The 14,255-nt window shown below is 38.3% G+C and overlaps 1 protein-coding gene across 2 annotated transcripts; it reads right to left on the minus strand.

Annotated features, from left to right (window-relative positions):
• Window positions 1-326: 326 nt before the first annotated feature.
• Window positions 327-12,696, minus strand: LOC133870595 (serine/threonine-protein kinase CTR1). 2 transcript variants are annotated; one of them, XM_062307754.1, is made up of 16 exons: window positions 11,335-12,696; window positions 10,830-11,128; window positions 10,571-10,715; window positions 6,760-6,875; window positions 6,082-6,284; window positions 4,465-4,902; window positions 4,311-4,351; window positions 3,734-3,802; window positions 2,901-3,001; window positions 2,700-2,784; window positions 2,518-2,616; window positions 2,359-2,427; window positions 1,593-1,724; window positions 1,397-1,491; window positions 733-830; window positions 327-616 (listed from the first exon to the last, which is right to left on the minus strand). In XM_062307754.1, exons 1-15 carry the CDS (start codon window positions 12,112-12,114, stop codon window positions 734-736), a joined length of 2,769 nt encoding a protein of 922 aa, XP_062163738.1. In that variant the 5' UTR covers window positions 12,115-12,696; the 3' UTR covers window positions 327-616; window position 733. The 2 variants fall into 2 exon arrangements, with proteins under 2 accessions (XP_062163738.1, XP_062163737.1); XM_062307753.1 differs by having other exon boundaries at window positions 327-830; window positions 11,335-12,695.
• Window positions 12,697-14,255: the final 1,559 nt, after the last annotated feature.

Here is a 14,255-nt window from a genome sequence, read left to right on the forward strand (position 1 = left end):
GCAGCAATTGTCTTGCTGACCCATTCATACAAGGATTTTCAGTCTCGGTCTCTTTTTCATGCCCATACAGTAAGTTAGTAAGGCCAGAAGGAAATTTTAGTCCTTTTGAAGAGAGATAAAACCCTTAAATGATACCTTTGTCTTTTAGGGTTTTGTGGCCCAAGCCTGCCGTGAGTTACAAGTAATCCGGATGGGTACCACAATGTCCCTCAACGACATTAAAATATTCATGATATCTGAACTGAGGTCCCGAGTTTAAACTTGTCTCTACAGTTTACGCGGAGGGATAACGTGGAGATTTAACCAAACACTGTGAGACGCACAACTTAAAAAGGGAAACGTGGCATATTACATTGCCTTCATCCCAACCATCGTGTTGGATTACATTGATAAAACGTAAGAATACAGCAAGATGCTTAATGTCAAAGGAAAAGCAGATCCAAGTGAATTCGGAATTTTAGACATACCAAATTCCATATGGGAAAATAAGCTATACGAAGAGAGGCTTAGGCTCCTCCCCCAAAAAGAAAGAAAAAAAAACCTTCTCTGCATCTCTTGTATAGGCTTCAGTTTGGTGGGTTATTTAACCCAAACCCTTCGAACGGGGTCAGACAAGCAACAACCAAAAAGGTTGAGTCAGTCACGGTTATTTGGGTATTTAACTCCCCCAAATCAGCTTAGGGAATTTGAAAATACTTCCTAATTATATACTATGGATGGAGTGCTCCTTACATTAAGTTCCACCCATCTGTATTAACTGCAATGGGGACTTTAGCAACTTCTTTAGAGATTCAACTATACTACCGAAGGATGGGCGCTGAACAGGATCACTGCCGAACAAAATTAGTAACCGTTAGAAGAATTCGAATAAAATTGTTAAGCAAACAACGGGCTAAACAAAGTACGTCTGAGAATCTCCGAAAGATTAGTCTACAGAAATGCAGAATTACTTCAACCATCTAAGAGTGTCAATAATTCGTGTTCATGGTCATGTCGAGATATGAGTATAAGACTATATATGTTAACCCTAATCTGACCCATTTAATTAAACGGGCCATACCTCTCAATCTTAACTGGTTAATTTTGTATTGGATTCGTATTAAAAATTGATAGGCCTAAAACCATCACAGTGGTCCAAGTTCTCGGAAACCCAAGACATGTAAATCTAACTGTATAGAACTAAATTCCCACATAGCCTGAGTGTCCAGTGTCAAGAGTGCAAGCTCCTTGTGCCTTGTTGGGTAAAGCAGTATAATTGACATGATGCCTTGCAAAGCTGCTCCTATGTATAGCCCCCCAAAACCAAAACTAAACTCAAAAAACACTACCCTTGTTTTAACAAACTATAATATGTTTGAAATACTAGAAATGAACTAATGGATGCAGGAGCGCTTACTCGGCCCAGCAAGATTCCATAAGGGAAGACAAGATTGGGGAGACATTCTGTGGGATAGTAAGCCTTCTATTTTGGAAAGCAACAGCTCCAACTACCTGAAAGTTTGCACAATCATGTCAACAATGCACGGAAGGTCTTGTGTTTGTTGATACAACAAAAATGACAACTGATGCTGATATCAGTCCCCAACAATTACCTGTGCAGGGCCAAGTCCACTCCAAGGCTGTTGCATGGTTACAAGCTCCCACAGGATCACTCCAAAACTGTAAACATCAGACTTCTCATTTGAGGGTTCTCCACGAAGGAACTCTGGAGCCATCCACTCAGGCTGAAAATAAAATCAAGGATGTTACATGTTGATTGATGCACTGCAAAAAACTTCAACCTGCAAAATTTTGATGCAATTATCTGACTCTCAATGGAGTACAAGACAATGGGCCCTATAGTTAATGGTGGAAAATATTCATAAAGGACAACAATGAAAAGTCAAGCTCAGTAAGATAAAAGGTTAAACATCATGAATAAATTTGCCAATTCGTTAGGGGGGAAATCTAAGAACTCATTTGGGTGTACGATTTTTTGTATTATATTCTATTATTTTGTATTATATTCAAAATTGTGAATGCGAGAGAATTTGTTTTTTGAAATTATGTTTAGATGGTTTAGAAAAGCTGAGACAAAATTTAAAAAAAAAAAAAAAAAAGAAGTTGGATAAAATCTTAGTAGAATTTGAATTCTAAAAAACAATCCAAACATATTTTTGAAAAATAATAAAATATAATAATAATAAAAAAAAAAAACAATTGTTACCCAAACCTGCCATAAATTTCTACACCCTTTTTGCCCGAATGGGGTGACTTCCTGGTATTCAATTTATATGAGACAAACCTTTGTCCCCCAAATTTGCTTCCACCATAATGGCAATGTTTTGGAGAGAGAGAGAGAGAGAGAGAGAGACTTACTGTTCCGGCAACAGACTTTGATGATATGAAAGTGTTTGCTTTGAATCTGGACAAACCAAAATCGCATACCTGACCAAAAATGCAAGATGAATTTATTTACGTGACAAGACATCCAGCGACTTTCTCAAAATGAAAACACCACTGCAGTTGTTATTATACCTTTATTGTCCAATTTTTATCCACCAATAAATTTGGAGATTTAAGATCCCAGTGCACTATAGGAGGGTTTAGACAATGAAGATAATTGATCCCCTTGGCCTGCATCCAATATAGAGCATAAATTTTTGCTAAAAACTGACAGTATTAGCAGCTAAAAATGGGGGATAATAACTAGCACAAACCACATCCAATGCCATGCGTAACCGTCTTCTTTTATCCAACATTTCACCAGAAGCAGGCCTGTGCATGAGGCGGTATAGACTACCTCTGTTCCACAAAGACCAGGAATTGTCAATTTCTTAAACGTCCACCTTGCTTCTAAAAGAAAAAACAAAAGGGGAAGGGGGGAGAAAAAGAGGGGGGGAAACCCTTAAATGGTCTACCTGGGTAGATATTCTGTCACTATTGACAGATGTGGACGCTTTGTGACCGCACCCATGAAGAGAACCACATTTGGATGCCGTATACGTTTCATTATTGCAACCTGAAAAGAATTTTCACAAATTAAGCCATTCAATTCAAGATAACATAGCATTTCCATATTCGTTTATTTATTTTTTACTGTCTGCTCAGTGTACACATTGTGGATGCATGAGCACATGCATGATTACCTTTTTAAATTGTATAAACTATCTAGTTCGTCTAAGTATACCAAAATATAAAATTCTTATAGCAAAGAGTGTCAGTAAACATGGAATGCACGTGATGAAAACTTATTAGAGGCCAATGGCTAGCATATCTTGAATGTAATAGGGCAACAGAAATGAAAAATTGCTGGGTTACCAAATATATCAAGATACATGACTAATTTTGGATCACATATCACTACACAACCATCATTCTTCACTTCAAACAATCATTTGATGTCAAAACATCAATGTATAGATATCGAAAGATCAACAAAACATTTATATTCAAAAGATTTTAAATCACTATTATTTCTTACTTATAAAAAGATGGAAACCCCACACCCCCTCCCACCCCCAAGCGCAATCACAGCTGTTCTGAAACAAACTTATCACCCAAGGGAGAAAACAAAAGAAGAAGAAATTATCAGAAGCATAAAATGGAATAGGAAAGCAGCGTGGATCTACTGGGATTGTGGAAGGGGACAAAGATAGGCAACTGGATGCAAAACAATGCCCGATGGTCACAATAACAACTATTAGTCAGCAGGCTGATATTATCTCCAACTCTTCAGTTATCATGTACATACCTCTCTTAGAAACTCCTTCAATTGATCATCATGGAAATCCTGCATGGTAAGAACCTTCACTGCTACATCCTGCATTGTATGGGCAATATATTTTAGTTATCAAGGCAAACCAACAAAAAGAGGAGGGATGGGTGCGGGGGTAGGGGTGGAGTAGTATAGAAAATTAAGTTAATGATAACACAAGGTAAAGATTTTAAATTCCAAATAAAATATTTCAAGTGGAAGAAATTTGATTATGCCCCAACTGCAAATGCCCTTTGACCATCTTACTTTTCCTTGGCTTTGACAATCTCTCCCTAGGAAACACTACAGATTGAATTATACTTCTTAGACAATCCATCAAAAGCAAGAAAGCAGAATATCAGGGTACTGCTATAAAGTAATTACTCACGTATGTGTCCACAGATACAACTTAGGAAATCAAACAAGCTCAAATGATATAGTATTGATGATATCGATCAACAAAAAAAGATTGTCGATGGAGCACAGTTGGTGCACTCCATATCAGAATCAAACCTATTGATCCTCAACAAAGATATATACAGATTACCAGATCACATGGTACAAGAATACTAACCGATCCATGCCATTCAGCACGATGCACAGTCCCAAATGAGCCTGCAAGGAGAAAGAAGAGTATAATACATCAAGAATTTTCTACTCAAAGAAACACAAATTTTCAAATGCTTCAAAAATGGAAAATGTGTCCAATTAAGAAGCAGGAGAAGTACCAGCACCAATGCGCTCCTTGATATGTAATTCATCCCATGATATCTCAAGCCAGTCCATTGCAAGAGATGGTTCAAGATTCAAATATTTTGGGATGGTTACATCATTAAATCTCCCTTGATTCTCAAGTCTACTATCTAACTCCTTCAGATTTAGCTGACTCGATAGGCTGACTTTGGGTTGCTTGATACTGTTCTCTATAACTGGACTTCCAGATACAAAAATCTCTTCTTTGTAAGTTTGTTGTATGGCAACTTTGTCTTCACCAAGCCTAGAATATTCATGAAACAATGCCTCAGGAGCAGAATCTAGAGGTTCTGAAACATTGCCCTGTGCAAATGGCAAAATTGGATTCTTAAGTATGCAATGTTCAGCATTCCCTTCCAACTTGAAATGTGCCAGAGATGATTCCATTATTCGTGGACCTTCTTCCCCACAACCTGCGAAGAATTGATCATTGATCTCTATAGATAAATATGCTAGGTAGCCATGCTATATTTTGGGAGAAACATCCTGACATGTAACACTATGTTGATTAAAATAGCTGAAATCAAACTACATGGACTGTACTATTTCCAGGTAGCAAAAATTCTTGGGAGCAGTGCACATGAGTATTCTGTGTTTCCAAATCTTGCACTACGACCATTGACACCGAACTGAGAAAAGAGTGTTGAAAAGTTGAAGCATCTACTTTATTAGTCCAACCAAAATACAACTAGATTTTGCTAGTACAACAAACTGACTTCCCATACCACAAACACAAACAAAAAATAAATAATTGATAACTATTATCAACTGCACCTCTCTTCAGAGGGTAAAATCTCAAATCGTATAACTAAAGTAATTAACAACAGACAGAAGATCAAATCTTGATTTTAATTGTGACCAACAGCAGAAAGTTTTAGCTTAGAACTTATCTTGAAAAGAATACAGTTGAAGGTACAGGTCCACAGTTGTGCATGATGGTTACCTAAGTTGCCATTCATATTTTCTTTAATGAAAGTTCTGTCTATACAATTTGTATTGTACTGCAAACTAGTGTTTTTGGTTGAATTTCTGAAAAAGTGTTTTTGGTTTTCAATGCTTGAAAAGAGTTTTGAGAAATGTTCTCGATGGGGCTCTCACATCTAAAAAAGTGTTGTCTCTAGAGTCCACATAAAAAAATTATTTGGTAACTTAAAAAGTATTTCTGAAAAGCAAACAACCGGGAATCGCTTTCCAAACATAAAAGAAACAATAAATAAATAATTCTGCTGGAGGGGTGGGTGGCAGCTGCCACTCTTTCACAGGAGGGGGGAGGTGGGTCCCCCCCAAGCCAGGCGTGGAGGGGGTGGGTGTCCCCCCACTTCCGCTTTGAGGGGTGGAAGACCCACCCTGCGCCTCCGCAAGAGAAAAAAGTGGTTAAATACTCAACCGAATGAAGTGTAAGTTACTTTAATCTTTCCCCATTTTTCTTTTTGGTTGGAATTTATCTGGAACCACACCCCACAAGGTGTCGATATAGTTACATTTATGGCTCCGCCTAAATTCAATCAACTGTCCTTTGACGCTTGACTTATTAAAATAATAAAAAATAAAAAAAAACGACAAACTTTCGAAGTATACAAAACATAACTTACCTGAGAATAGAGGAATTTTAGGAGGAGCACAAATGTGCTCTAAAATTTGACAAGATGATGCAATATCCACGTAAGGTTGTTGGGATTCTTTTAGATGGGAAATTTGAAATGGTGAAGGCATTGAAGAAAGCAATCCCCCATTAATTGAGGAATCTGGACCATGAACATTTCCTGGTTCCCCAACTAGATCAACTACATATTCCCTGTTAAAAAATGTATACATGTAAACAACAAAGTATGAAATATTATTGGGAAATGCTTCAAACAAGATTAGTCAAGATTATCTCAAGACAACACAAACTCCTACCATACTGACAAACTCATAATGAAGCATGTATTAAGTCCAAACATGACATACTAATAATGCTACACAACAAATTCAAATTGACATATGATTAAACATAATCCAACTCAATAATTATTCCGTAATTGTCCGAAACCAGTAATTACATCAGTAAGAAAAAAACAACATAACATATAGGAGAATGACTAATGCAAAAATTAATACCACTTAGACAAATAAAATGGCAAGGCTCAAGGAATAAATTAAATTGCCAATTGCCATGTTTTGGAAGAAATCAACATGCTTTAATCATCTTGCGGCATTTTGGCTTCCAAAAAACCTTCAAATTTTATTTGCAAGAAATGAGGCTTGGAAGAACAGGTAACATATCAAACCTTGATGACTGCTTGTCGCCCTCGACTTTGACGAGGCAAGAGGAGCGATGATCAGCCACACAGTACTTGCAACCTCGAGCTATTCGGCACGGCAAACCTATGTAGTCTGCCAATTTCTGCATACACAAAAATATATCACCTGTTCAGTAACCAATCCGGTAGGATGCGTGCCTTTTAGCAATTAATACTGATCTCATTAGGTCTGCACTTTAAGGATGATCAGGCCATTATCACATACATTCCCTCCCCTCCCCGAACCAAAAACACTCTGATTAATTAGTAGCATCTCATAATTATCTGCACTTGAAGAATGATTAGCCATCATTACACACGTGCCCCGCACAAAGAGAGAGACAAAAAGGAGAAAAAGCAACAATGTTGTATTTATATTAATTCACATGATGATACATCGAAGAAAAAAATCGTAACTTCAAAATAAATGTTTGTAACATTTTATGTTTATTTAAAATGGTTTTAGTTATAATCACAGAATAAAAAAAACATTTTGATAGTGCCTTTGGTCCATATACCACGCTCATTGACTATGTTGACAATCTCTATGCATTCAGAAGTCCATGATCCAACCGTTAACAATAAGTTATAGATTTCCAACAGAAAGAAAACAAAAAAGCTTGATACAAATGTTGTTTTCCTAAGTTAAACTCACATTAGCAAAACATTTAAAGCAATCTAGACAAGAATTGAAAGGGATGGGCCTGATCTCCTCATAAAACCCCCATAAATATCATATGGTCACACAAATTTGTCAGCAACACCCGGAAGGCTACAAATACCTCATTGAATCAGGGGATAGAAACCCTTAATGGACTGCTTAATAATTGTGGGTGTCACTTGATGCTTCTATTTCAGTTGCATTCTCATGCGATACCAATGTACCCTGTTCAGACAGCCATATATGCTTTAACATATTGTAGTTCTACAAAAATCTTGTACTTCTATGCCCTAATTACTAATCTTACAACACACAGATAGACATTTCCAATAAAATAAGCATTATCTTATTTTGGGGAAAGTATTCAAAAACAGAATTCACAGGTTGAAAAGTGAAATTTCCTTACAACCCCAAACAACACCTAGAGGGGAGTGAATATGTGTTTCCCAACAAATATAGCAATTTAAAAATAGCATCCACACAACAATCACCAAAATTAACCAAAGCAGCAAAAAAATCAAACACAACAATTTTTGTGCGCGCCAAAGTGAAAACCCTTTAAAGAACATTTAAAAGGTAAATTCACTCAAGGGTAGCCAAACCTAGGAAACCAATCCACTATAGAAGATTAATAATAGAGTCAGTTCATACTCACGAAACCTTTGCAGTAAAAACTTGACACCCAGAACAAACGGTTTGTTTTCTAGCACAGCAGTTCCTGAACTCTGGCCAATCTTCTACTTGGTCTCCTCTATAACCCCAAACTCCGATGGCAGAAGGTTTAAGGAATTTATGTGGTCTAACAAAACTTCAAAAGAGATGGACAATTGAATACATAGGTATATGAAAGATCTCTCTTAGCTCACAAAACAAAGGCCGCAAGTCTAACTGAAAATTGTGCATAAGGATGCTTATATAGGCCTTGAGAAAACTTGAGGTTTGGGTGAAAGTCAGTTTATGAAAAACACAGTTTGAGCCGCGGCGTTCGAACGAGTTAATGACTTGTTCGAACTCGTGGTAGGGTTTCATAGTTTTCTTAGCGGGGGCGTTCGAATGTTGTGCGACCGAGCTTTGGCTGAGTATCTCGGATTTACTTCAATGAGCACTTTGTTCGAACGATGTTACAACCGAGTAACGATCGAACATCCCGGTGGCTCCTTATGAAATAATGTCCTTCAAACTGTTGGTGACTAGGCTTTTGGCCAAAGAGGCTTCTTTGTAAAGCTCAATAAATAGTCTCGTTCGAACCATGATCGGCCGCCTTGCAACCTAGCCTCTCGAGAGCTTGAATTTTATCTTCCTGATGTCCTCGTTTAACCGTTCTTTGACTGCCTCTAGAACTCAGTTCTTCGAGATGCATTGCGACTGTGTTAGAACGTCTTTCGACCAACAGTCTTTGATCTTCAATTTTTCCACATTATTTTTGACTCCAACTCAAGAACCAACTTAACGACCTAACTTAGGCTTACAACCAAATTAGTTTTGACAATGGATTTGGCACATAAAGCCTAACAAACTCCCCCATTTCAATGCAGTGACAAAACTCAACATAACTTTGATTACAAGACAAATTCCCCAAGAATTAAAACCTAACCCTATTCAACCACTAAACTAGGACTAGATTGAATTCAATGGAGTAGCTACTTGTCTTCCTGAAACATGTATACACACATGCACATTAAACACATAGAAAACAGGCCGTAATTAAAAAACATTGAATTAACAAACATTAACTTCAGCATTAAATCATTTGAGCAAAAGTATCAGATCATAACATCAACCTTAGAAAACATAGAACACTAAACACAGATGTAGATAAAATATTTAATGCAATACATACAATACATCTATGTCCAAAGAAGATCATCCATGTCAAAATTATCCAAAACATCATCCATAACCATAAACATCAAATCACACATCTACTACTCCTTTTTGTTACGAATGACAAAGGAACAATAAATACCAAAAAAAAAAAAAATCACTCAAAGTGTCTCCCTAAGTGCATCTTCCAACAGAGTATCTCGGGAGCTCTAATTAAACATCTCATTCGGACCTACAACAAACGACTAGCGAACGAATGCCTCGGTACCCCTTGTTTCGCTCATTCGGACGACCTGGGAACGAGCACTCCGAACAAGTATCTCGGTTCTTCAATAAAAAATTACAAGTTAAAAAAAGATAGCCTAAGTATAAAACTTAGTCTATCAAACTTTGGCTTACACCAAATTGTTTTGAACACCAAATTAGCCAACATATCACCTAACAGAAAGGTTCTAGTTCCTTCACCTTTTAAAACAAAGGTGATTGAGTGGTTGCATACTAAACGAATAAGAGAAATGCCAAAACTTCCATGCTGAAGAGATACATATACGATCACAGAAAACCTCAACAGCCTTTAGTAACAGATACCATATTCAATACATGTGGTTTAACACAAAATACAACGACATGATCTGCATTAGAGCCAAAGGAGTTAACTGGCACTAAGTTTCTAATAACACAACATACTAGAATCACATCTGCAAGACCGTAACCTTCACCATACACCTCGGCAGAAGGAAACCCAAGATAAAACGGCGTCTGGAGCACCAGATGGATGCTGGCCCATGTTTCCAACCTTTCAGAAAAATCAACCAATAGAATGTTTTTTACTACAATCATACTATACAATTAAAGCTGTTTTCTCATGAATGCCCTCAATGGTTGTAACACATAAATCATCAATTCTCCAGTGAGACAGAACAGATTCATACATGGTTGATTTTTTTTTTTTTTTTTTCAAACAGTCTGTACCCATCTAAAAGACACGTATAAAAATGTGAATGTCTAATACTCTAATACATTACATCATTTGACCATGAGCGTGAGCCGTGTGGTAACACTCCAGAAATTACTTGGCACACAAACACCATCCGTCTCACTACATCCCAGTCACAAGGGCTATTTTCATAACGATTATTAAGCTTTGTTTACTTTAAAAAACCTTCAAGCCGGCCAACTGGTAACTTCTTCTAAACACCACATAAAAAAGAACACTACAAGAATGAACTCAATCTATACTTAGCAAGGCAGTGGCTTTTCAGAACAAATAATGTGAACTTATGATTGAATAAACCAGAGAGTGCATTTCATCACCTTGAAAAGAATCGCACGATGCCTGCAAAGTCCCATAGATAGACTGCCAATAGGGAGCACGATGCATTTCTGAAATTCCCTCATTCTCTTGCTAACCACCTTCCAACGCATGTGGAGATCTCCTTGCTCCACTGGAAAAGAGCCCCTTCAAGATTTAGAAAATTCGACCCACTTAACTAAAGTCAGCATATATAAGCCAATAAATCTTCATCGATTAAGTTTATAGCAGCCCACCCAAAAAAAAAACGTTGGAACCTACCCCATGTAGATGGCAACAAGTTTGCCTAGCTTCTCCACCAACATTAAGGTATTCTCTGAAGCACAATACAGTTCTTGTGCTTTATCTTCAAGTTCCTTAAGGCGAGAGTCCCCACGCCTATCAACAAGCACCACCTCCATGGATGTCTCGCTGGGGTCAACCGCTTTAAGCGATATCAACGGTGGCAGCCGCCTACCTTCCTCCTCATCATTGCACATTAGCCACAGATACGGATTCATTCCCAAAATGTTATAGAAACCATCCGATATCTTGTCCGCGTATGACAAGCAACCGTTAACCTGAAAAATGATCACCAGGTTCATATCCATTAAAAGACGACTGCTACACATTGCCATACAATTGGGATGACTTACAGTACAAATCAATTATTGATTAATTTTTATTCAAATGCTAAAAAAGTCTGAATTTGTATCGCATTCGTATTGCAGTTGCTAAATGGCATTACTCTAGATAGTGTAGTAAAATGCTCTAGTCCAAAGAATACCCAGAGACGATATGAAACAGTTTCGGCATCCGAAGCCACCGGTCCAGTACTCTCAACCGTGAACAAAGGCTCGCAAGCAAGACTAGCCTGAGAAGCGAGCCTCCTAGCCAAAGTAAGCTGCAGATAGTGACTCTCCGTCGCCCTCTGCGCCAAACTCTCCTTACTCTTCACTTCCACCTCCTCCTCTCCCTGCCTCGTAGTCGCCGTTGAGTCCTTGACAATGTCGTAGGAGAGGTTTCCATCAAACGTTGTCGTCCCGGAGAACAAGCTCCCCGAATAGCTGCTACCGGCGCTGGAGAGCCTCGGCAGCGAGACCTGGCGGTCGAAGTTTCTGTCAATGCGGCGATCCTTCACGGACTCCGCCACGTCTTTGGGGAGCAAAAGCTCGCGGTCCTCGTCGTCGACACATGACAACCTGGACGACGACGACGACGACTTCACGTGACAGGATCGCTGCCCTTTTCTCTCAACCAACCAGTCACAGAAAGCCGCAAATTGCTGCTTCGACTTGGCGTACTGCAACTTGTCGTCGCGCGTGAAAAGATCGGGAACAGCTGAGACGTCCACGTCCTCCTTAGCGACCGTGAACAACGCGTCCTTCGACCACTTTCTGTCCCTTTCGGTGTCAAAGGTCTCTTTGGCACTCGTCCATGTGGCGCTGGCAACTTTCTTGTTGATCTGCTGTTTCTGCCCGTGATCCAGTAGTTGCTTGGACGAAGCCGCGTCCAATCCCCGGTCCGGGAATTGCCTGGGGAAGAAGTAAGTCGTTCTGTGAGGCATTTTCTCACGGGTCTCACAGGATCACAATCCCCGCACGTACCAACCAACCCACCCGCCCGCACGCTTCGTTGAGTCTCTCTCTCTCTCTCTCTCACTCAAAGAAACTGGAAAATCCGACTGGCCGCACACTCCCTGCGAACCTCCTTCACAATGATCGAGTTTCAGATAAACAGAATACGAACAGAAGTAACCACGCATTCGCTTGCTTCTCCAGCTCCTAAATCCTAACCTTTTCAACTCCCGCAACCAGCTTCGCTTTCGCTGCAAAGAAACAAAACAAACTCCTCTCTCAAAAAGACTTACAACAATCTGGATTGCAAAGAAACAGAAGCTGCGGACATGAGTGATATACAAACAAAAGCTTGAGATTGGTGGTGTCTTAAGAGATAGGGAGAGCAGGGTGCGTGTTTGTGTGCGTGTGTGTGTGTGAGAGAGAGAGAGAGAGAGACGTGTATTTTAAGCGAGAGAGTGAAGGTGACGAAATCGGTGGGAAATTGGAACAAATAGGGAGGCCAGGCGGGCGCAGGGGGCGTAAAATGTAGGACGGAGGTCGATACGACACGTCACACGTATAAGAGTTGGGCGCAGGAGGTGCGCATTAGTAGTATGGATTTGGAATGGAAGCGCCGGCTTATTAAAACCGGGCTTATTGTTAGAAGTTGGGAGATCGGGTCGATCTCAGTCGTCGGATTCGGTGGTGAAAAAAAACAAAAGAGAGAGGACTTTCTTCCTCGTTCTGTTGTCCTTTTATGTCCCGGCATGTGATTGTTGTTGGGGTTGATACTGTCCGTTGGCTGTGCTGTAAAGGCCGGTTCGGGCGTTCGGCTAGTTTGGGTATTACGTAATATTTGTGGGGTCATAATTGTACCCCACCTTTCCTACTTCGGTTCCCAAATCTCCCAAATCTTTTTTTTTAGCAGTTGGTCATGGAAATCAATGTTTAATGCGGTTTTCCCTACCTGGTAGTTTGGCCAATCTCATGTTTGTTTTGACTAAAAGCTGCCTTGTCTCTGGCATGCCCTAGTGCCTAAGGGTACTAGGATTGGAAAATTTGCACACACGTTGCTTCCTGATTTAGTATGATGCCTGTTTAATTTTATTTTATTTTTATTTCTTTTTCAGTCAACCGATTAATTGGTATGGTTGAAGGGATACATCTTTCGCTCATCCAATCTCTTAAACTCCTATATTTGTAATTCTCCGCATATATTTTTAAAAGTAACGTTATATACTATGTAAATATGTCATAAATATTATACAAAGTTAATGTGATAATGTCTAATAACCTTTCTATCGCTATTAGATCATGTCACGTTAATTTTGTAAGATGTTTGTGTCGAACGTAGCATTATTTTATTTTTTTTAAAAAAAATAGTAATATTATAAATTATATTTTTATCTCACAATGCTGACGTGTCAATTCCAACCAACTCTTGAATTTTTATTTTTAATAAGAATTAATCAAATGTTTGGTTAGGACTGTCACATAAATGTTGTGAGATAGACATGTGTTTCTAGCATTACTCCTTTTAAAAACACATGATTCTAGCGTGCTTTATTAAAAATGTATATAAGAATCCCATACTCTCTTACAAATAAATGTGAAAATGAAAATACATGTGAGAACTCACATTTGTTTTGAATACATGTCTAATTAATAAATTGCGTTCGAGTAAATTTCACCAACCTAATTTTGACTAAAATTTTGTCGTAGTAAAAATCTCGCCCATATTATCTAACTTGTTGATAATTTTTTATTGTCCTACGAGAAATTTGAGATCGAATTGAGACCGAATATTACGAAGAAAAAAAATTGATAAAAATTACATTTTTAACTTAGAACTATTTTGCAATATTGATGTCTGTCATAGCAAAATATTATATATGTTCTACCCATTAATATGGCATATTATGAACTTTCATCAACCTTTTATGGCCACAAAATTATTATAACAAAATGTTGACCGTACCAAAGTAAGAAAGAATCTCATTTTAGGTCTTGATTCAACGTATTGAACACTTATATTTTTTTTTTTATATAAATTGAATGTGGTCCTCAATTGTACAAATCAAGATTAAAATCTAACGAACTATAATAATAAAATAATAATAATCTTATAACTTCAACTTTAGTAGCCACT

Source organism: Alnus glutinosa, chromosome 6 (assembly GCF_958979055.1).
Source record: "Alnus glutinosa chromosome 6, dhAlnGlut1.1, whole genome shotgun sequence".
In the NCBI taxonomy this organism is placed as follows: domain Eukaryota; kingdom Viridiplantae; phylum Streptophyta; class Magnoliopsida; order Fagales; family Betulaceae; genus Alnus; species Alnus glutinosa.

Bases quoted from the DNA above. Each gene is read 5' to 3' on its own strand.
- LOC133870595 (XM_062307754.1), bottom strand. From the start codon at position 12,114: ATGCCTCACAGAACGACTTACTTCTTCCCCAGGCAATTCCCGGACCGG. The intron at 3,803-4,310 runs GTTAGTATTCTT...CATACAATGCAG, and splicing joins GTGCTGAATGGCATGGATCG to GATGTAGCAGTGAAGGTTCT. The intron at 1,492-1,592 runs GTAATTGTTGGG...GCAAACTTTCAG, and splicing joins GTGGACTTGGCCCTGCACAG to GTAGTTGGAGCTGTTGCTTT.